The sequence below is a fragment of the Rattus norvegicus genome, chromosome 6 (genome assembly GCF_021556685.1).
Source record: "Rattus norvegicus strain SHRSP/BbbUtx chromosome 6, alternate assembly SHRSP_T2T, whole genome shotgun sequence".
Classification (NCBI taxonomy): domain Eukaryota; kingdom Metazoa; phylum Chordata; class Mammalia; order Rodentia; family Muridae; genus Rattus; species Rattus norvegicus.
The window spans coordinates 138,204,052-138,226,211 of record NC_141539.1 but is presented as its reverse complement, the minus strand read 5'-3'; the positions used below and the strand labels follow the sequence as shown (position 1 = coordinate 138,226,211).

The window sequence follows — 22,160 nt, the reverse complement described above, 5'->3', positions numbered from 1 at the left end:
GGGGCATAAATGGTTTCTATTTTAATCCCGTCTGAGATTCTCACACATCACAGGCACCTGGGTAAGGCAGAGGCGGGAGGCAGGGGACGAAAGACTCCACTGTTCCCAGAAGGGTCTGTGACCCTTCTCTTGGCCAGCCTGAGGGATGATGGTCTGCGGAGCCCGCCCACCGCCCGCCCACCTCCCGCCGGTAGCTGGCCAGGCCCGCCCGCACCTGTCTCCAGGCCTGCAAGGGCAGGCGCAGGCACAGATAGGATTTCTGGGCAGAAATGTGAGCAAATTCTTGAGAAAAGGACACCTGCCAGGGCGGCGCAGTGCGGCGAGCCTGACAGCTGGGCACAGGGTCTGCTGGGCACAGGGGGAGGGGGTTCTGCTGGGCATGGGCGGTGGGGGCGTGGGCCTGGACCTTACCAGTCTGCGTCAAGCCAGCCCAGGTAGAAAACCCTGCTAGAGAGAAGTTGCCGGACCTCAGGGAGGCTGGCTCTCCTTGTGTTGTGTGAGACAGTCAGCACAACTTCATCTAAAGTAGCCCTCGGTGGCCAGGCCCTCTCGGAAGGGCAGCAGGCACTGGGCCAAAGGCCTGCAGGAAGAGGTCTCAGAGTGGTACACTCCGCCAGCCCGAGTAAGACCCCAGCACTGGGCTGACCCTAGCCTGTGGCTACTGCCCATCCTTCTGGGCCTGGCCGTGTATCAGCCAAGGGATGCCCTGGGTATTCTGGGTATTAGAGCAGGGTGGGACCCCTAAACCAGGAGGGGGACTAGGAACAAAAGACACAGAAGGGCTTGCTGGGGTTTTCCTTTTTATGAGATTTTTTTCTTTGTTTTTGTTTAATATGAAAATTACTTGAAAAGACAAGGGACCAACCCTGCCAGGCAGCTTGGCCGCTGCTGGCTGCACCAATCCTAACATTCCAGGTGTAAGTTACAGAGCTCAAGTTCATCTACAAAAAAGTAATAAAAATAAAATTTAAGATGGCACCTTCAACAGAACACAACAAAACCTTAGAGCCCACCCCAGCTGAGAAGCCCTGCAGCCCACGGCCCAGGGCACTCCTCATCTCTGCTCCAGCCAGAAAGTAAACACAAAGCTAAAAAAGACTCCTCGGTGTCTTGGAATAAGTTAGACCACACTTCTTCCCCCGCATGTCCACCAGAGGAGCAGTTTCTCTGCGTGTGAGGGCGGGAGTTGGGGCACTACGGAAACAGAGGGTGGGGTGGGCAGCAGTCTGGTGGGGGAGGGAGGCCGCTTGGCCTCTGCAGGCCTCACTGGATACTCTGGGGCTGATGGAGGGGCCCAGGCAGGCCACTGTGGGTGACCGCCTAGTCCTCAATAACAATGGGCTCATCATTGACTGGTGCAGGTGGGGGTGGCCGCAGCGGCAGGGCCTGGCTCTGGCGCAGGGCAATAGGCTTGTAGGGCCGGCGGGCAGCACGCTTGGTTTCTGAAGATGAGAGCAGCTTTCGGATTTTCCTGTGGGAAGAGGTAAGCCAGTAAAAACCAGAAGGTGGCAGCTGAAGACTCCCATCCCATCCTGTCCCAGGAAAGGCTCCAACCTGGTCTCCTCGGTGGCCATGTAAAATACATCATCTGGGGCGTCAATCCAGTTCATCCGCCGCCGCTTGACTGGAGGCAGGGAGCCGCCTCGGATTAGGCGCACTTTGGTGGGGTAGGACTTCCCATTGAGCAGGAGATTCCGACTTGGTCCCTGTGGTAAACAAATGTATGAGCACAGGAAGACAGTACCCTGCCCTTACCTTATAACCCTCAGCCCAAGACCCCCAGCCTCATGGGCAGCCAGGCCTCAAGGTTCCATAGCTAACCCACAGCCCAGGTAGGCAGCCCCTGGAGGGCTGTAGAGACCTGAATGCAGTGGGTCTACACTGTCTGTTAGGTCTGGCTAGGGCTCCCAGATGCTCTCCATGGTACCTGGTGAGGAGTGGGAGCTACCCGGGCCACTTCCCCAACACCCTGAGGGATGTGTGCACATACAGAAGCATGCCAAGTCTCCAGTCACCCATTCTTACCATGTGCCTGGTCTGTCCATGGTTTGCCAGACCTGATAAAAGAGAACACAAAGTGAGGCCAGAACAGGGGAAGGGCATTCAGCATCCACACTGACTGGGAACACTTCCAAGTCCATGAGAGTGGAAGTGGGCATGTACCTCATGAGCCACCCCTCCAACCAAAGCCCACACAACGGGCCCGTAAGATGCTCTTCGCTAGCCCAGGTGGGCCCACAGCCCTGCCAACCCCACGGACCACACATATATATGTATATGCCACAGAAGGTACAGCAGTTTGGCAACTTGGGCTCCAGGTAGGAGGCCAGAGGCCTCAGACACAGGCTATGACAGACAGGTGAAGTCTATGGACATCGAGAGCAGCTGCAGGCTGTCATCTCTATCCTTAGGGCAGCAATTGTCTGCTGGTTGCTCAAAACACTAACAGCAGATGCTAGGTAGGAAACAGATCTCTGGTGACAGCAGCATACTCGTAGGCTGAGGGTCTAAGAAGACACTGAGATGTCACTGGAATGAGGCAGAGGGGCAAACTCGAGGCTCTCGCATCCCACCCCAGCAGGAGTGCCAGCTGCGGTCCACATCAGCAAGCGCTGTACCCCAGCTTTGCTGCCATGTGTAAGCATGTATGCCAAACAGGTCCCTGGATGGCTTGGCCCCAGGCAGGGAACAAGACAGGACTCCTCTACCATGCCTGGCTATGCCACTGGACCCATGACAATCCACCAAGTTCCACACACTCATCGGAGAGCTCCCTCTTCTTTAAAAAAATATTTTGAGACAGGGCCTTATCATGTATCCCAGCTACCTGGAACCCAAGATCCTACTGGCTTCAGTTTCCCAAGTGTGAGATTTACAGCCTGCCTGTCTCTAAGAAGCAACAGTCTGCCCCATGTCCTCTACCTGCAACCTGCCCTATTCCAGGACCCTGGCTCCAGCCTTTCCCTAGTAACTCGTTGGCTCCCAGGGACCGTTTCCTGGTCTGTGGCACCCAGACAGGGACAGCCTGCTCACAGTACCTAGTGGGACCCCAACCCTGTGCCCACACAAAGCCCTGTCACAGGGACTACTTACCCAGGTAAGTGCCTGCCAGAGGGATGAGGCGGCAGAGAGAGAAGACACAGGCCAGGGTTAGAGTGAGCGGCATGCACGTGGCAGCTAAGCCGCAGGGCAGAGCAGCAGGCAGTATGGGGCAGGGGTTAGTGAGTTAAGAGCCCTGGGTGCCAGGGGCTAGCACCTTGCCCAGAGTTCCCATGTGCCCTGCTTATTTACGCAAGGCCAGGCCTGAGGCGCACCACTTGTTAGCCTGTGGCTCCTAGGCTACTTCCAGGACTGAGGCCTAGTTTTACAATTTCACAACAGCCACTTCTCTGTGGCTACGCCCCCTGACATGGGAGCTGCCTAGAGCACGCACAGGGCCAATGAGTTCCTACTACATTCTATACCCAAGTCTTCATGACAGACTTTAAAAAAGTTCAGTGAAAATGAAAAGCTCTTTGTTGAAACCAGAGCAAGGTCTGGGAGGCCATGCCTGGGCCCCTGGACTGAGGTGTACATAGCATGGCCGGTCTCATAGCCACACTAAAGGGATATGCCTGCTTGGGTACCTGACAGCTGGCAAGCTTCCAAAGCAACCTTGAGAGGGAGTATCCTGAGGGAATAAGGTATGTGAGATAGTCACTGCCCACTGCTACCTCCTGGGCTCTTGTCTTGATAGCTGGGGAGGGGCCTGAGCAGGCTCATGCTGGCTGGCTAGTATTTCCCACACTGACATCCAGACTTGGTGCTATCCCTCATCCCCAGAGCAGGTTTGTGCCCCACAACCCTTACCCCATCAGCAGACTCCAAGCTAATCCTCAGCAGACACAAGGGCCGTATGTAAGCTTAGCCACCAACCCATCCCTAATGTCCCCATCAGGCAGGGCACACAAAAATTGCAGGTAGCACTAGCCGCCCTACAAGCAAGGCTGAAGGCATGCGAGCAGTCACAGCGCGATAGCAGTGGGGGCACCAGGGGCCTCGTCCAAGGACAGTCCACCCATGGCTCAGGCCAAGACAGGCCACGGCCAGAGACCCAGGGTTCCTGGGCCCTCCTCCAAGAGACGAGTCTACAGGAAGTATGGGCTGTGGCCGGGTCTGTGTGGATTGCCCCTGTACGTGCCCTGAACCGCCCAGTCTGCTAGCAGACAGTACACACAGGCATCACGACAGGACTTGGCCACAGCACCCCACCAGCGGCCGCCCCAGGCCTTACCCCTACTGGGCATCAAGAGGCGCTTCTTCATGTTGCCTGGCAGTGCCCAGGAACAGGAGAGAGAGGGAGAGAAAACACCATCAACTAAGACAGCCAGTTGAATAAGGGTCACGTGGAGCTCCAGGGCTAGCCCTAGTCCCTTGGCCCTCAGGCCTGACTTCCTTAGAGGGCCAGCCCTGCAGCTCCCAGCAGACCTGCCTTGGTCTCTTCACAGGGCCAGTCCTTAAGCTCAGACTCACCATCTACCCCATTGTGCTGCTCATAGCTCCTCTTGCCCAAGATGGTAGGGGAGCCATTGTTGATGACAGGGGCTGACTTGGCAGGGGTCAGACTGCTGAGCACACTGGATGAGCTCTTCACAGGGTCGGGCTTAGGCGGGCGGGGATGAGTCTCTGTGGGAATGGAAGAGGTAAGGGTGTAGTTCAGAAATAGCAGCACCATAGCTTCCATGCAGTAATAACACCTTCTTACCCCGAGCCCATCGATTGATTAGGCTAGAAGGAGGCAGTCCCTATGCTACCAGAGCTCACTGGAGCAGCGATCAAAGCACTGGAGCAGGAAGGCTACCTAGGGTATGTTCAGGAAGCGTGACAGCCAAGTAGAGCCTCGCCCAATGCCTTGGACAGGACAGCTGGGTAAGTGCTAAGAGCTTACAAGATCCAGACACAGCCCATAAACACAGCAGCTCCATCAGACAGCGTCCACACCCAGGCCACCAGGTCTGATGGCAGAAGGCTGGCTACTGGCCAGACACTGAGCTGCCTGCCTGGCCCGAGCAAGGACCTGCCCACAAAAGGCAGATCCTGGCACCCTCCTGGGTGAGGCTGCTTCTGGGGCTCAGGACCCAGGGAGCAAAGCCAGACACTGTGTCTGCAATGAACACACTTAGCTTATGGTTCTGGAATGTCCTTTCTAGAGGAGCTGTCGACTCCATGGTGGAGGACCGACTCAAGTCCACTCAAACCCTGCACACAAGTGACCCCACGCATCTGGCTCAACCTCATGACGTGCCATTCCTAAATGGCCACTGCCCAGAGATTAATAGTCCCCAAACAAACACAAGCAAGGAGAAATCCCTGCACGGCTGCTAGCCAGAGAAGCACCTTGCCCATCAAGGCCTCACAGCAGCCTCCAATGCTGTGCTATGTTGGGGAGAGGCCTGTTTGCAGCAGCAGGTGTCCACCCTGCCCTAGGGACTTGTTGGTAGGTTATACCTAGTGTACACCCTAGTCAGAAGTCAGTGGTAGCACATGCCTCTAGTCACAACACTTTGGAAGAAGAGGTGGGAGGATCTCCAGTTTGAGGCCAGCCTGATTTACATAGTTCCAGGATAGCTAGGGCCACGTGAGAGACCCTGTCTCAAACAAAAACTTTAGCCAGGACACAGGGCTGCTGGGCATGCCAGGAAAGTTAAAATCAGAGTGTCTGGAACTCAGGGCCTGGAGGAAGAAGGAAACAGCACAGCTCTCCGTGGGCATTCCTGAGCCTGGCACGGTGTATCCTGGTGATCACGGGCATTCCTGAGCCTGGCACAGTGTATCCTGGTGATCACGGGCATTCCTGAGCCTGGCACGGTGTATCCTAGTGATCACGGGCACTCCTAAGTCTGGCACAGTGTATCCTAGTGATCACGGGCATTCCTGAGCCTGGCACAGTGTATCCTAGTGATCACGGGCATTCCTGAGCCTGGCACGGTGTATCCTAGTGATCACGGGCATTCCTGAGCCTGGCACGGTGTATCCTGGTGATCACGGGCATTCCTGAGCCTGGCACAGTGTATCCTAGGTGATCATGGGCATTCCTGAGCCTGGCACAGTGTATCCTAGGTGATCACGGGCATTCCTGAGCCTGGCACAGTGTATCCTAGTGATCACGGGCATTCCTGAGCCTGGCACGGTGTATCCTAGTGATCACGGGCACTCCTGAGCCTGGCACGGTGTATCCTAGTGATCACGGGCACTCCTGAGCCTGGCACGGTGTATCCTAGTGATCACGGGCATTCCTGAGCCTGACATGGTGTATCCTAGTGATCACGGGCATTCCTGAGCCTGGCACAGTGTATCCTAGTGATCACAGGCACTCCTGAGCCTGGCACAGTGTATCCTAGTGATCACTTCGTGTGTCCTAGATGGGGTGCTAGGATGAGAGTTAGAAACCTATGTCCCACCCATCCTGCTTACCAAGATACCGGAGCACAGCCTCCAGGGGCTTCCGTACTACCTGCTTCAGCACCAGTGGGCTCTGGGAAGCTTCGGGCAGCCGTGCTGTGCCTGCGTGAGGACAAGGGACTGACGATGAAGACCTATGTTCCCCAAGAGCCAGGCTACCTGTACCCCAAGCTGGATACCCTGCCTGAGTCTGGTTCCTGCTAGCCCCAAGAGAGAGAACAGGAGAAGACTCACATTCAGCCTTGATTGCTGCACTGTTGATGGGCATGTAGGGGTGGCGTGCGGCATGCCATGGGCGTAGGATCTCACGGCACAAGCGCCGGGCAATGCGTGTCAACTTGGTAGTATGCAGGTAGAAGGCCTGCCTTGTCTTCATGGCAAACTTGGGGCTCCCACTGCTCCGAGCTGGGATGCCATGGGGACTCTGTGGAATGGGGCACACCGCCCCAATATAGCACTGTGACTGGAAGCCAAGGACCTGAGGTTGACATGCAGCAGGTGACAGATAGGTATGGTGTGTCCCACTTACCATGTTATTGCGGTTTGGTCCCGGCCTCTCTCCATCTAACCGGGTTGGCATTTTCAAGCCACCATATTTCTTCCAATATGTCCAACAAGATGCGCAGAGGCGACACTGCATGTTAGGGGGACCCCAAGAATACCACTGGTAAGACTGTGTGGCTACGGACAACAAAGTTGGAAATAGACGGATTCTTAAGCAGAACCAACGGTGCAGAGCATCCCAGTGTCCCCACCGCCACCACAGCCATCCCACCCCTGGCTCAGGACCATAGTAGGTCCACCTTATACTCCTGAGGAACTCTTCCAAACTACCCCACCACCACTGCAGCCCCATTACGGTGAGTCATTCCAGGTTTGGGCACGGGGGCTTCAGGGGCCCCTTGAGCGCCACAGCCACGCAGTAGCATTCCCGTGGCCCTGCTGCCCAGGATGGGGGCCAGCCAGGTACAGCACTTACTGTAACAGCTCTCGCAGGCCCGACCGGCCCCGGGGCTCTGGCCTGGTGTCCCTGTGCCATTCACTACACTGGCCTTGACACTGTTGACGCTGATCTGGTTTGGGTTTGGCTTGTTACTGATGGAGGAGAAGGATCAGTCACAGGTGCCCTGGGGTGTCTGTATCCCCACAGATATCCCTGGTCCACTGTAGTCTGGCTGCCATATCCCAAAATATGCGGCACTAAACCCAGCTTGACTCCTGGGCCAAAAAAGTTTAAATCCTGTTCCCTCCTCCCCAGTGGAGCAAGCTCATGAAAGGGTCACTCAGGAGGCCGCCTGGCCTGTGTCCCACACCCACCTCCCACCCTCCACTGGCCCCAGGAATATAAAGGTAGGACTTACTAGTTGGGAATATAAACCTGCTTTAACTTGCTCTCTGCTTCAGCTGCTTTCAAACGTTTCTTTAAACAAAACAGAGGGTTAGGGAGGTCACCAAGCTGGCCAGGGAAGCTGGGAGAACACAGGGAGGGAGAGGCTATTGTTTCGCCATCACTGGCATCCTTGGGGAAAATTTTGCATGACCTTCCCTGGCCAGCCTGGGGCCAGAGAGTGGGGCTACCAGGCTGGCTAGGGGTCAGGAATGTCCCTTCCTCCCAGTCTGTGAGTCCTCTAGTGACCCTAGGTCCTTCCTCTTTTCTCTAGGGCTTAAGGGGAGGTCACTGGGAAAGAATGAACAAACATAATGTGGCTACATGGGGATCGGGAGAGTGGGATGGCACACCTGCTGGACGTATCTGTCGGTGGTCTTCCACATGTAGTAATACTCAATGATGCTGGTGAGCGACTTCCATGGGAGCTGCGGTGACAAGGCAGTCTGATGGGTGGCGGGAACAGGGCCAAGCTCAAGCAGGCAAGGGAGGAGCACGGCAGCGGCAGGGCGGGTATCACTTCAAGTCCCCCAGTGTTCAACACGGCAAGCCCACAGCGGGTGTGTGGCTGGCCTTCCCCTTACCCAGAAACCCCAAGCTAAAACAATTACCATTATGCCTGAAGGAGAGGACAGTAGCTCGGTTCTGTTCTTACCAAGGATCCGAGATGCAAGGACAAGACGGCAGAACCTGCTGCCTTGCCATTCGTTCTGCCTTCCATGAGACAATGCAGCACAAAAGCAGTTGCCAAAGGCAGACCCTCAACCATGGACGCAGCAGCTTCCAGAGCCAGAGACCAATGCATTTGTTGCCATTACCCATTCTCAGGTGCTTGAAGGAGAGGCCGCTGCACTAGCCACAGTCTTAGCCCTGCACTTCACCTCGGCTGGAAAGCCAAACCCGGGGCTCTCTGGGTTAATGAGCTCCAGGGCTACTTTCCACACGTGCTTTGTCCTTCCCGCAGTGTTCAGTCTCAGTGCTAACTAAGCGCCTGCCTGAGGTCTTTCTCAGCACAGCTGCAAGCCCCTAACTGTCCCTCTCCCACTGCTCCCTGGCCACAAGCCACATCACTAGTCCTCCCACCTCCAGGTACTGCTTGGTTTGTCTTCTCGCAGTGGTAGGAATCAAACCCAGGGTCTCCTACATACAAGGGATGTGTTCTAGCACCAGCTACACGCCAAGGGTCTCCTACATACAAGGGATGTGTTCTAGCACCAGCTACACGCCAAGGCTGGCACGACAGGTGAATGTCACCTGCAATCTTGTCTCTTTAGATTCATCAGTTTTACCTACATAAACAAGTTCCTGACAGCAGACCCAGGAAAGCGTTCTGTGGCACGAGCTATACAGAGATGAGTTAAGAATTGAACTCAGGACCTCTGGAGGATCAGACAGTGCTCTTAAACCTCTGAGCCATCTCTCTAGCCCTTGAATTCTTCTAGATCTACTTTTCGTCTGAAAAGGTTTTGCTCGCTTCATTTAGTTGGTACTTTTTAATCCAGTTATGTGCCAGGCCGTCAAGCAGAGACCGTGGGTATTGTGGCCCTGGGAATGACCAGCACCTAAGCCTCCCAGGCCTCCAGCCTATATTAGCATTCTGCATGCTCCTGGCTGTCACCCTGGGTCTGTTTGTGTGTAGCAGTGTTTCACTGTTTTGCAAGCTGGCCTCAGCCCTCTCAGCACTAGGACTGCAGGCATGCACCACCATGCTCGGTCTTGTTATTATTTTGATGGAGTCCTGTAGATAATACCACATTTACTATATCCTGGCTCCACGTAACCCCACCTCCTCACAGCTGTCATGATGGTGGCGCAACTGCCTCACCTCATACAAACGTGCTTTTTCAGAGGGCCTGAAGGCTTTTAACCAACTCTAACACTATTGAGGCTTTTGGGAAGGTTTTCTTGGGGTTGGGGGGCTCTGAGAACTCAGCCCTCCCACGTTAAAGACCCTGCAGACTTGCACACGGGAGTGAGGTGCAGCTTCGTTAAGAACAAAAACAAGGGGCTGGGGATTTAGCTCAGTGGTAGAGCGCTTACCTAGGAAGCGCAAGGCCCTGGGTTCGGTCCCCAGCTTCGAAAAAAAGAACAAAAAAAAAAAGAAAGAACAAAAACAAAAACAAGTTCGGGCAGCTGTGACGTCTTGAGGACGCGTCTAAGAGACCCTCGTTCACAATAGCACCGCAGCTCCTGTGAGCTCCTACGGCTGCTGAGCGCTCACTGGTGGCCATCCCAGTCCTCGACCAAGAGGGCAGAGGCCTTGCCACAATAGGCACACACATTGGCCTGGGTGAGAGGGGACCTGGCAACCAGCCCAGCCTACTTAAGCACTTACAAAGTCTTGCTGAATGTCTGTGAAATCTTTCCCATATTTTTCCAGAGCTTCCTCAAAAAGGTTGGCTTCTGATGCTGACCACTCCTCCATCTCATCCCTGCAGAGCACTGGCCCACCCTGAGGCACGAGGGCAGAGATGGCCTTGGAGATGTCGTAGATGTTCTTGTGCAGCGTGTCCATGGCATGAAACTGTAAGACAGCAGGGTCCCCTGGGTCCAGGCTGTCCCCAGGCTCGAAGGAGATCTTCCTGCACCTGAGATGTGACCCCTACACCCACCTCTTCAGGTCTCAAGGTGACAATCTAGTAGCCGCCGAGGCCCCTAGGGGGAACCCCTACCTAACTCCCTTAACACGTTAGATAAGTCTAAGGTGTCCCAGGAGAGGCTGGAATCCTGAGTCCTCAGTCACCTTGCTAGGACCCTCTCTCTATCTAGGTGGGTGCTGGACCCCAGAAGGAGGCAGAAGAGGTGGCAAGCGGCCCACTCACCAGGGTGATGTCTCGGGAGGCTGCGGCGGCACTCATGTGCAGGCTAGGCTGCCGCACGGAGCTGCTGCAATCCAGGGCCCGTGCAAAGGTACCCACAGAGCTAGGGAGAAGGAGATCCACTAAACTAACCACCAGAGCTGACCTGGAGGGATGACCTCCACCAGCAAGTTAGTGAGGGCCAGGACCCAGGTGGTACATGCACCAAAGGGTCTCTGGGGCTCAGTTCTAGAGGAGCACAGGTAGAAGCTGTAGCTGCATCTTGGTGGCATGAGTCCCCGTGTGTAAATCAATCAGGGGGCAAGCAATATACAAAATATACCTCAATGCTGGTTGAGAGAATTCTCTTATCCACCCATGTGTGTCTGCTGGAGATCTCTACATGGGGAACTGCGTCAGACCTGGGAACCCTAAGCCTCACTGTCCGTAGCAAAGGCAGGCAGGCCCTCCTGGGCCATGCTGGATCGGCTGAGCCTCAACTGCTCTGGAGGCTCAGTGCTGATTCTGGGCCTTCAGGGCCTATCCCCTTTGTTCAAGCAGCCTTGGGCCTCCCATTCAGCCAGCCAGGAGCTCTTTAGCCAGGTCCTAGCCTAGCCCTGGGAGGAACACCTGCCTATGATGGACAGCCCTCAGGGCACACACAGTGAGAATATAGGCCCAGATGCCTAGGAACACTTATCACAGGAGCCCAGACATTGTCAGGCTGCATTCATACTCAGGAAAAGGTCTGAGCAAGAAACAAGGAAAAAGGGGTTGGGGATTTAGCTCAGTGGTAGAGCGCTTGCCTAGCAAGCACAAGGCCCTGGGTTCGGTCCCCAGCTTCCAAAAAAAAAAAAAAGAAGAAGAAAAAACAAGGATAAGACCATGGACCCCATACTGGATGTACAAATTAAGGCTCCATGTCCCCAAGACCCACCACACTGCTCCAGGCAACATCCTGCTGGCCCCTGATTACTGGACTCACCGGGCCACCACCAGAAACTGGTCAATCTGCTTATCTACAAGTGGATTGTGGGCTTCCCACACCTTGGTCTCCAGCTTCGACTGATCGCGGCCGTCCTCCTCACCTATGGGGAACAAGTGTAGTTTAGGGAGAACAGCAAAGGCTGTGGAAATGTCCAGTGTAACCACAAGTCTGTTTGTTCCCAGGTTCATGGCACCACTTCTCCCTAGGTGACAGGAGATGCTGGCCTAGAGGGGAAGCTGGCACACACACCCAACCCTTGTGGTGGAGGTCAGGTACTCTGCTCTTGGATTTCTATTATTCTGGGAATTAGGGAACAATTCCTGATGAAATAACCATATACACATAAAGAGCATACAGCAGGATCAAGGATCCTAAGGAGAATTTTGTCACAAGCCAGGCCAGGCATGACTCTAGGGAAAATGCCCCAGGAGAAATCCCACTGTAATCCATTGTCTGGTTCTCTAGCCAAGGGCTACATTCATAATTTAGTGAAGGTATCAAGCTTCGAAGTTTGCATCAGATCCCATCAACTCCCCTTTGACCCTTGGCATCAACCCACCATGTGGCCATGAACAGCCTACACTTGAGTCCCCACAGAATACTGGGTTCCTGTTCAGGGCACTGAGTAAGCTCTTTAACAGAAGGACTGGATGTCTACAAGGAGATATTCCTGACCCTCTTGAAGAGTTACTATCTATGGGTCCTAAATCCAGGACAGAGCAAGGCAAGGCAAGTCTTATGATCTGCTAGTCACAGGGGATGAGGGTCCTGAGTTGGAAGCCCACCACTGCAGAAGACCCTGCAGGGACTGTGGCAGAAACTGAGGAGCCTGAATCATCAGGTCCTCTGCTGCTCTCGGACCACAGCCGGACTCTATAAACTCCAGCCTACACAGGCCCAGTACAGTGGCATTTTCCCCCAATGCTGTGGGTGGGTTTCAGTCTTGATATGGACCGTGCTTAATCAGGGGTCACAAGGACAGCCCTTGGAATTCCAAGGTCTCCAAAACCAAGATGCTGTTCATAGCAAATGGCCTGCCATTGCTTGGAACAGAGAGCAGAGAACACCTATGGAACCAACCCACATCGCTCACTTTGAAATTTCCAACTCAGTGAACGAAGGCAAGCATTCCAGTTTATATCATTCAAAACACACACTGTGGGGCTGGAGAGATGGCTCAGCGGTCAGGAGCAGGCATTGCACTTCCAAAGGACCCAAGTTCCAATTTCCAGTACCCCTGTCTACCAGCTCACAAACACCAGGATCTTTAGCTCCAGGAGATACAACACTTCTGGTCTTGTCCAGACAGGAGATACGTGTACACACACACACACACACACACACACACACACACGACTAAAAACTTAATTTTCACTATGGGGAAGCCACTGACCTTTGTGTCAAGAGGCTACAGAGACTAGGAAAGAAGGCCATGCTGGTGTTCAGAGACTCCTCTGGGATCCTGCTTTTTTTCCACAGACAGGCCCTACAGCCAAAGTGTGGCTCTCTTGGGGATCTTCTAGCACTTGCCAATGAGCCCACAAATGTCTAGGACTCTTGGAGCTGCTTGATTTTGAGGAACTGCTTGATTTTGACCTTGCTCAAAGCAAGGTCCTCTGACCTTTGAGACCTCTCCCACCTCTCTGGTCCCTGTGCAAGTTCATGTGACTGTGACAGCCGAGGCCTGACTTTCCTCTGACCCTTCCCCTCAGCCAGGCTGAGAAAGCAGACACTATGGCTTTAGCCCAGGAGGCTGGACATGGTTCAGGCCTGTCTACAGAGCTTGAGGGCTGGGGCTATTTGAGGAAGAAGTTAAAGAAGGCAGCAGTCGGCTGGCTCTGGCTGAGGTTGTGCACGGGCATCAGGATGCCCAGGTGTTAGAGACAGGGTAATGAGGCTCAAGCACGGAATAGAAGTCAGCAAACAAAGGGCAGCCTCCCATACACAGCTCAGAGGGAAGCCAGGACCCACCAAGCTGCCACCCAAGTGGGCTTAGCACCTTACTCTGAGGTCCAATAAATACCAGAAAACCAAACAGAAACCATAAAGCAAAAGGGAAGGAAGGGCAGGGAAAAGCAGGAAACAAGTGCCGTGTCAGGCCAGCCACTCTGAAGACAGCACGCTGCCCTAGCATAAGCCAGTTCTAGCTGAGGCACCCCAAACCACCAAACAGCAGTGCCTGAGACTGGGGCACAGAAGTGCTGCTCTCTCAGAACCTTCAGTCCCAGCTGAGCTAACAGCTCTGTGGGATATGGGGCCTGACTGGGTCAGAGCCTGAGAGCCCTATCAGGAGGCAAAGACCAGGGTCTCGAGCTCATCAGATCATTCTGCCAGGGCTGCTGAGGGAAGATGTGGGAGGGGCCTGCAGCCCTGGATATCAATCTGCTCGGCACTTCCCACCCACCTGACAACCTGATCTCTGCTGCCCACCTAGGTAGACTCAATTCTGACCAAACCCCTACATGTGGATGGATGGGTGGGTGGGTGGACGGATGGATGGACGGACAGACAGACGCATGAACGGATGAATGTAATTTTAACTCCGCCAAGGGGGAGGGGCTGGTGAGATGATCAGTATGCAGAGGTGCTTGCTGCTAAGCCTGACAACCTGAGTGCAATCTCCAGACCCACATGCTAGGACAGAGACAAACCTACAAGTTGTTCTCTGACCTCCAAAGTACACTAAGGACCTGAGTTTAACTCCTGAGTCTCACATTGGGGGATGAACAAACAGACTCCAGCAAGTTATCTTCTGACCACACACACACACACCCGCACAGACGTGGTGCACTGACGAGCACGTAGGCAAAATACCATACGCGTAAAATATAAATAAAAGAACAAAATAAGTAAGGAACGAGGCTGGGCGTGGCATGTGGCAGCAACAGTATAAATCGAATTCATAATGAGCTGCCCCAGAGAAACCTGAGGCTGAGGAGTCGCAGGCCGAGCAGGCAGCTGTCGGGTTTGAGACTTGCAGCTAGAGGTCGGCCAGTGTCCACTAGGAAGGAGGCCTGGAAGGGCGGAAGCCTAGGTAAAGCCGAGAGCATTCTCCAGCCTCCTCCATGCTGCTGGCCCAGCCTGAACCTCACCGTCTTTCAGCAAGTCAGTGATGTCAGCCTGGTACCGGTTCCCTACACGAATTTCGCCTTTATCAGCCAGGAGGGTCTTCTGCTGTGGGTCGTAGACTAGAGAGTAGAAGAAGAAATCCTGAAAAACACCACATACAAGACAGAGGTGTCAGACGAGTCTCCCACTGCATCCACCAAGCCAGGCTACTTCTGAGGGTGAGGGATGTGGCCTGCCTGCCATGACCCCAGGGCAGCAGGCCCTGCAACAACAGAAGTGAATGAAGTGAGGGGAGACCTCATCAAACTGCTTCAGAGGTTGCTTGTCTGGTGAAGAACTAACAGTGGATGAGCCATGAGCTTGCCAAGGCTACCTCACAAAAGCCACTCACTGTCTTTCTGTCACAACAACCATTTGAAAGTCAACTTGTGAAGGCCAGGCACAGTGGCACACACCTGTAATCTCAGCACTTGAGAGTCAGAAGCAAGCAGAGCTCTGTGAGTAAGGCCAGCCTAGCCTACACAGTGTGCTCCAGGACAGCCAGAGCCACACGAGAACTTAGCTCAAACATCACCACTACCCCTGGGGGGGGACCAACTTATGAGCGCAACAAAAACCATGGTGCCCAGGAATGAACCCACGGGCTGCAGGCAGACAGGCAGGCACATGAAGAGGCACCAAGACAGAGCTACCGACCATACCAGGCTGCATCCTGTGGCTGACCGTGAGGCCCAGTCCTATTCCTTATGATCAGCATGGATGGCATGAGTCCTGAGCAGTAGTCTGAGCCCTCAATGCTCCTGCCCCCAGGCCTGCTGCTCAGTTCTCCCACGGCTCCTCGGCAGCTGGTCCTAACCTCGACACTCCACCCCATGACTTACAATTCCCCCTTTCCAGCTTCCATTCTTCTTCCTGCTCCACTCTGAAAGCGACTGACTCTTCTCCGCCACTGCATGGAGATGTCAGTCGGTGACGGCTGCCTTTCTAGGGTCAGTCCACCCGGTGGGGGGTGGTGCTGACTCAGGTGCTGTCACTGTTCAGCCAGTTTCACCAGGAGGAAGGTCTGGCTGGCCCGATCGTGCTAAGCATCCCTTCTCTTGGCTACTGTCTGAGATGTGGATAACCTTCTTGGTGGGGTCCTGTTCCTTGAGACTTTGCTTATGAGGGCTGAGGCCTAGGCAAGGTATGACTGCGAGAAGAAGGTATGACTGGGAGTTATGTCTGGTAGATCACAGCTATACAGAACCCAGGAGGTTACTCAACTCACTGGTTCATAGCATCTGAATTAAAAGTAGAAAAAGCACGCTCAGGCATACAGAGGGCAAGGAGATGCCAAGCCAGCAGAAGCAGGGACCTGCCATTTTCATCACTCAGGTACTGCATGGTTCTTAAACTCTAAATAAGAAACATCAAAGAACACGTGGGCCCTGACACCAGGAGGCCAACAGCACCTGGGAACTGCCTAGGCCATCTCTGTACAACGGGGATCGCCACTGTCTGCACGTCACGGCTGGCCTCTGGCTCACAGAGAAGACTCTTCCCATTCTGCAGTTTTAGCCTTCCCTACAGCTGTCAGCACAGGTCCTTCGAAAGCCATCTCCGCCCAGCAGAAACACTCCCAAGCAGCAATCACAGCCTCTGCTCTAGACTCCTGTCAGCCAATCAACCTTCATGGCCTTCTCCAAAGGCACGGCCGGCCTGGAGAACTGAGGGTGCACACACGTCTCATGGCTGCTCAGATTCCTAGCCTGCAGGACTGCACGCAGCTCTCTCTCACCAGACCAAGATGTCTATGGTTGCTCAGGCTTGTGGCCCTGAAGAGCCTCATGTAGCAAGAGCTAAGCCGCCACATCCAACTACTTCTGGGCTATGTATGGCAAGGAGTGGGGTCTACAGCTGACAGCACAGGTTGGTATCACTATAGAGTGGGCTCTATATTGAGAGTGGGCTGTGTATTTAGACATGACTCCTGTGTGAGGGGTGTAAGCCGAGCTTAGGACATATTCCGCCATTCTGGTACTCTCAAGCTCACGGGCACTCCCTGTGGGCATACAGTGAGGAAGGCCTGTATAGGCTAACCTGAGGCATATGTATCAGAGCCTCAGACCACAAGGTAGCAGAGCTCTAAAGACTAGGTCCCAGGCCAGACGTAGTGTGTGTGTGCGTGTGTGTGTGTGTGTGTGTGTGTGCGTGCGTGTGTGCGTGCGTGCGTGCGTGCGTGTGTGAGTGAGAGAGAGAGAGAGAGAGAGAGAGAGAGAGAGAGAGAGGACTTGACTTAGTATTCCTTTCAACTGCCCCATCCCCGACGCCATGCACTGCAGCCATCTGGCCTCAGAAACCTGCCCTGCCCAGCAGTGGTATCCTACAACATCTCAGGGGACTTTCCTTCCCAGGAGATGCTAGTTTCTTGGGGGTGACGTCTAATGTGTAACACCTAACTCTGTGCCAGGTGACCCTACAGAAGAACTACCTACCCCAATGCAGCAATGTCCTACAAGGCCGGCAGCCATGGGGTCACTGTAGACTGTGGACAGAGATGGCTGGTGAAAGCTTGTTTTCCATGTGATACCCACGGGCTTTTTTGCAAGCACCCAAGTAGGAGACAAGGTAACTCTTGTCCCTATAGTCCTGGCTGATGAGGCAAAAGTGCTCACCAACTCCAACATTTATTCCCCCAGAGTGGAGACCTCCACATAGGGGTCACCTTGAAGGAACGAATGCCTGTGAACACCTGAGCTGACCAACAGGACCCAAACTCCTCTGAATCTTGGTGACAGGGTCCTATGGGTAGGGAAGGAGTTGCGCTGTAATGAAAAGGGCAGACGTCATGTCCAGGCCAGAGGACGGGTCTTACCTCACGCTCCAGGTAGGACTTGAGTGACTCGGTCTCATTGAGCAGGGTAACACTGCACTTGCCCCTGGAAGAGAGAATGGGTAGGTGGAGGAGGAGCAGGCAGCACGGTGCCAGGTAGGGCTGCGAGAACTACCTGATGTGGGTGGCAGGCAGAGACTCCAACTGCCGAGAGAGGAACAGTTCCCGATGCCGCAGCTGGTGCTTAAGTTTCTCAGGCAGGTCTACCATCTCTGGGTTTTCTACCTCCTCCTCCACTTCCCCTAGAGGACAAAGAGACCCTGTCAGTCATCTCTCAAGACGGCACCCGACAGCCCCAGCCCAAGCTAGCTCTCCCTCGTGCAGGGCACCAAGCACAGCAGGGTCGCTTCCCTGCCTAGCACATCTCCTGCCGTTCCAGAGTGGCTCAGGAGTGCTGGGCAGGCCCCCACAGATGCCCCAGAGCCCTGGAATACAGGGCTAACCGTCAGGATGGGAAGATGAAGACAGTGCTCAGACTGGCCTCAGAAGCAGCAGGCAGAGAGAGGCAGGAAAAACACGGGCACACTACATGTTCAGGACAGGAGGTTTCGCCCGCCAGCCTGAGGCCGGAGGGTCCACACAAAACACAGTAGCTCTCCTGCACTGGCAGGACAACCCCTGAAGCCTGGGCCACAGCCAAGGCCCGGCTATAGGCCAAACATAGGGAATCGCAGCCCTCAGCCGGCTGGCAGGGGATGCAAGGATAGGCACGCAGGCAGCCCATCCAGGACACATCCACTTGTGCATCGCCCGCCCCAGCCCAGGGACACAGACGCGAGGACGCCCTCCTTGCAGAGGTCGGCTCTTACCTTCCTCGCCGGTGTCCGCCCCCGGTCCGGCTCTATAGCAGACTGACAGGGCTACATAACAGACAGACAGCGCCCAGATGGCAGGTTAGGGCCAGTGCCAGCGCTTGCTCCCTGCCCAGGGCCCGGACCGAGGAGACATGGGGGCCACAGGCCTCCCAGTGGAGGACAGATACCACCCAGCCAAACACTATCTATGTCCCCTGACTGCTCCAGCATTCAGGCTGCCCACCCGACTGCAACCCATCCCTCTTCCAACTACTGCCCGAGACCCCCACCCTGTGTGTGCAGCTGTCCGCCCCTGCCAGACTGCTCACACAAACTGCACCAATCAGGAGCTAGCTCCTCCCTAAAAGGCAAGAACAGGAGTCCAAGCCTCCAGACAAGATTGCCCAGACAAGGGCAAGAGAACAGCATCAGGCCAGCAGGAAGGATGCTGACTACAGGGAGAGCACAGGGTATACCAACGTCATAGCAAACGCTTTAGCACCGTGGCTACTGCCCACTTCCCTGTATCAACAAAATACCCCTTAGCCTTGCCTACATCCCAAAACAGGAGTATAGAATAGTGTGCACTGTGACAGCCCAGCAGAGTGACAGCCTAACAGACATGGCTGCTCTCTGTTGCCCCCCTGTGGTGACTGCCAAGCATGTTGGGAAGGGCTATCCCTTAGCCGGAAGCCAGGACTGAACGTGGAGGTAGATTTCTTCTCAGCATGACCGGGTCTCAGAAGCCTGGGGCGTCTCTACTAAGCTATTTTCCTCCTAATCACAAGGCAGGCAGGTCTGTCCAGAGCAGCTCCTGCCCAGCAGTCAGGAGCTAAGCACACACATCATCTGGGGCCTAAGACATCAAAATTACATGAGGCCACCAACCACGCCACTCTGTTATTACGTATCTAGGGGACTGGAAAAGGGGCCTGCAGACTGTGCACGTGTCAGATCCTCAGGTACAGTCACCCACCAACCCTGACTCAGGATCCCTCATCTCTTCTAGGCCTGCAGCAGGGCCAGACCTTCTAGCCATATGCACAGCCTCTTGCTCCAGCTCTCCCTAGAGACCTTTCAAAGGATCAATCCTGAAGGCAGGTGGGACAGCCCCAACCCATACTCCCAACCCAAGGCTCATCTCAGGCCACCTTTCGTGACACTCTGCTAAGCCCTACCCTTACTCTGAAGGGTACTTCAGAGAGGCCAGGCCACAGTTCCCTCTGTGGCATTTGGAAGGGGCTCCTGCTACACAAGCATCACAGGCTACAGTGCTTGGTCTCCCATCTGGGTGCAGTGCCTGGGGTGGACACCCTAGCAGGTCAACAACTGGGAGCCCTCTCAGTCTCCAGCTCCTGCGTAAGGAGCCCTACTGTGCAATCAATGGTGTGTGCCTCCGATATAGGACGCTGTACGTAACCAGGAGGCAGCACCATGGAACGGAGCACCCACGAACCACAAGACAGGCCAAGAAGAGTCAGCCTGCAAACCCTGGCACCCTTGACTGCCTGTCTTGTTGGCTTACTGAGGCTCTCAGGAGGCCCGGCCAGAGATGCTCTGAGCAGTTTTTCCAGAAGCACAGTGTAAGGTCCTGGTTCTGGGAGGTAACATGCCCGGGATTTCACAGCGCACATGCTCCTGCACAGACATAGCAGCGCCTCTGTGGATCTGGACAGCAGTGAGGTTCTGACATGCACTGATTCTTAAAGCAGGTCACTGCCCTTCCAGCAGACTCACCCCTCCACTGCAGTAGACACAAGATGGCCCCAACACTACTGGAGACTTGAGAACCACACCTACAGGGCTACAATTATGTCATCATGTCGGTTCAGGAAGCATCCACCACATGCAACTAGAGGCCAGGGCATGGGCTTTGAGGTCAGAGGTCAAGGAACCCAACTTTGCATTCAAAAGCAGTCGGGAACACAGGCCCTGGGCTAGGATGGGAGCTGCATTTCCATTTTGGAAATAAAGTGAAAGGCGCATAATGCTGTGCTAGCACGAGTTACCCAGGGCTGCCTATAGGGTGACAGGGACTTCATCAGAAAGCCAATCCTACTCTAAAGTCAGCTCTGGCTCCTTCTTGCCCCTCCCTAACCCAGCCTCAGAGCTGGGGAGGACGGCCAGTTCTAGACCTGCCTCTCAAGCACTCCTGCTTAGGGTAGGTTTCTAGGGTTCCCATTTGACTGGCTGCCACCACAAAGAGATGCTGGCTCCTGCAACCCTACCCCGCCTGTTAGGAATGGGGACGATGGAGAGCGTGTGTGCTTGGTGCATGTGTGCTATCAACTGGGTCTTCAGCCCTCCACCCAGCTACCGAGTGTCAGGGATGGTGCTTACTGAACTCTTGATGGATGTTACCCTGAGTGGACAGCTGAGGCAACTGTGCTCCTCACCTGCTGCAAGAGCACCCCAGTGACCACAGCCTCAGTTCTCAGGCTCAGGTAGGACTCCCAGGTGAGCAGAAGTGCGTGGCTCCTGGGAACCTCCCCCCAGAGCTCAGCAGCTGTCCAACGTTCACACAGCCCTGCCCCAGCTATGTGCCCAAGCACACAGAGCACACAAGTCTATGAGGGCCTGTTTCAGTGAGAGACCAGACGCTAAGCAGGAGGACCAGGCAAGTGTCCAGTGGGCAAAGCGCCCTTGGGCCACGCTTATCAGACTCAGGCTTGAGTTTCCCGAGTAAGGAAAAAGGTCTTTGTTTCTGAAAACACTACTGAGGGCACAGTAGACATCTTCTAGTAACATTAAAACCATCTGTCTCGAGGGCCAGGCAGTGACCACGGCCTCTGCTCTGAGTCAGCACCTTCCTTACCCTCTGCCCTATGGGCTCAAGCCAAGAGTCAGGTACACCAACATCCCGGGCTCGCCCTAACTGTGAGCATAGGACACTAGCAAGAAGCACGAAGAGGGACGTTTCACACTAGCCCATGGGTAAGCAAGACCAGAGAGGGACTATGAAATGCACAGAGCTGTAAAGGTGAACCAGCAGAAATCAGCTGCACACGGACGGGGAAGGCAAGCCAGCAGAAGGGCCTGTGAAGCCAGGACTCAAGAGCAGGTACTGAAGGGGACAGGCATCATCGCCCAGGGAAGACAGACTCACTTGCATGCTTGTCAGCCAGCGCGATGAGGCTGCTGGAAATGTCCCGCCTTCTGTAGAAACACACCACTTTGGCCTCCACATTCCCGTTGGCTGTCTGTAACAGCAAGAGAGAGTTACCTTATCAATGTAAGCTCCCAAAGGGCCTGCAGATAGGACCTAGTCCCCAACCATGCCTGACATATCCAAAGCCAGGTAAGTGAGCAGAAGGGAGTACATTTAGTCTAGACACGTAGACTTCTGTCACCCAGTAACCAGGTAAGTATGAGCAGAAGGGAGTACACTTAGTCTAGACACGCAGACTCCTGTCACCCAGTAACCTGGGCCCACAAGGTTCTACACTGTCTTCCAGGGGCCCCACAAGACGGTGGCCCTAAAGCAGCCCTGTTTGCTTTATTAGAAACCCTAAGGACAGCCTTGACACAGAATGCAGCTACCCTCCTTCCCTTCTACCTCAGGCTCCAACACTCCTCCACCGGGCAGCCAGCAGTGCTGCACATACCAACAAGAACTACCAAGTGGAGATCTCAACTGTGTGCCTCAACCTGGAATCCTGTGACAAGCTGCATGCTGGCACCAGCAGAGAATATTATACAACTACATACAAGCTAAATAACGCACGGCACGCCTATAATCCCAGTGAGATTTGAGAGGCAAGAGCAGACAGATGGCTGTGTGTTCAAGACCATCCTGGGCCATATAGTGAAT

General features: G+C 54.7%; 1 protein-coding gene across 15 annotated transcripts in view; it reads right to left on the bottom strand.

Moving 5' to 3' along the window:
- Nucleotides 1-787: 787 nt before the first annotated feature.
- The window catches only part of Mta1 (metastasis associated 1), a 38,660-nt gene continuing 17,287 nt past the window's right edge, over nucleotides 788-22,160 (bottom strand). Inside the window, exons 3-21 of one of the 15 annotated variants that reach the window (XR_015622128.1) lie at nucleotides 21,456-21,549; nucleotides 18,365-18,415; nucleotides 17,671-17,797; nucleotides 17,538-17,601; nucleotides 14,707-14,824; nucleotides 11,612-11,714; nucleotides 10,651-10,750; nucleotides 10,164-10,352; nucleotides 8,182-8,256; nucleotides 7,803-7,861; nucleotides 7,421-7,536; nucleotides 6,971-7,075; nucleotides 6,676-6,865; nucleotides 6,454-6,543; nucleotides 4,513-4,665; nucleotides 4,274-4,357; nucleotides 2,026-2,057; nucleotides 1,555-1,706; nucleotides 788-1,471 (exon numbers count right to left, since the gene is read on the bottom strand). Coding sequence is in view for 9 of the 15 variants with exons in the window: in XM_087554572.1 (XP_087410698.1) it covers nucleotides 1,321-1,471; nucleotides 1,555-1,706; nucleotides 2,026-2,057; nucleotides 4,262-4,357; nucleotides 4,513-4,665; nucleotides 6,454-6,543; nucleotides 6,676-6,865; nucleotides 6,971-7,122; nucleotides 7,421-7,536; nucleotides 7,803-7,861; nucleotides 8,182-8,256; nucleotides 10,164-10,352; nucleotides 10,651-10,750; nucleotides 11,612-11,714; nucleotides 14,707-14,824; nucleotides 17,538-17,601; nucleotides 17,671-17,797; nucleotides 18,365-18,415; nucleotides 21,456-21,549 (2,112 nt within the window). In the remaining 6 variants the exon portion in view is untranslated. 15 annotated transcript variants of the gene reach the window in all.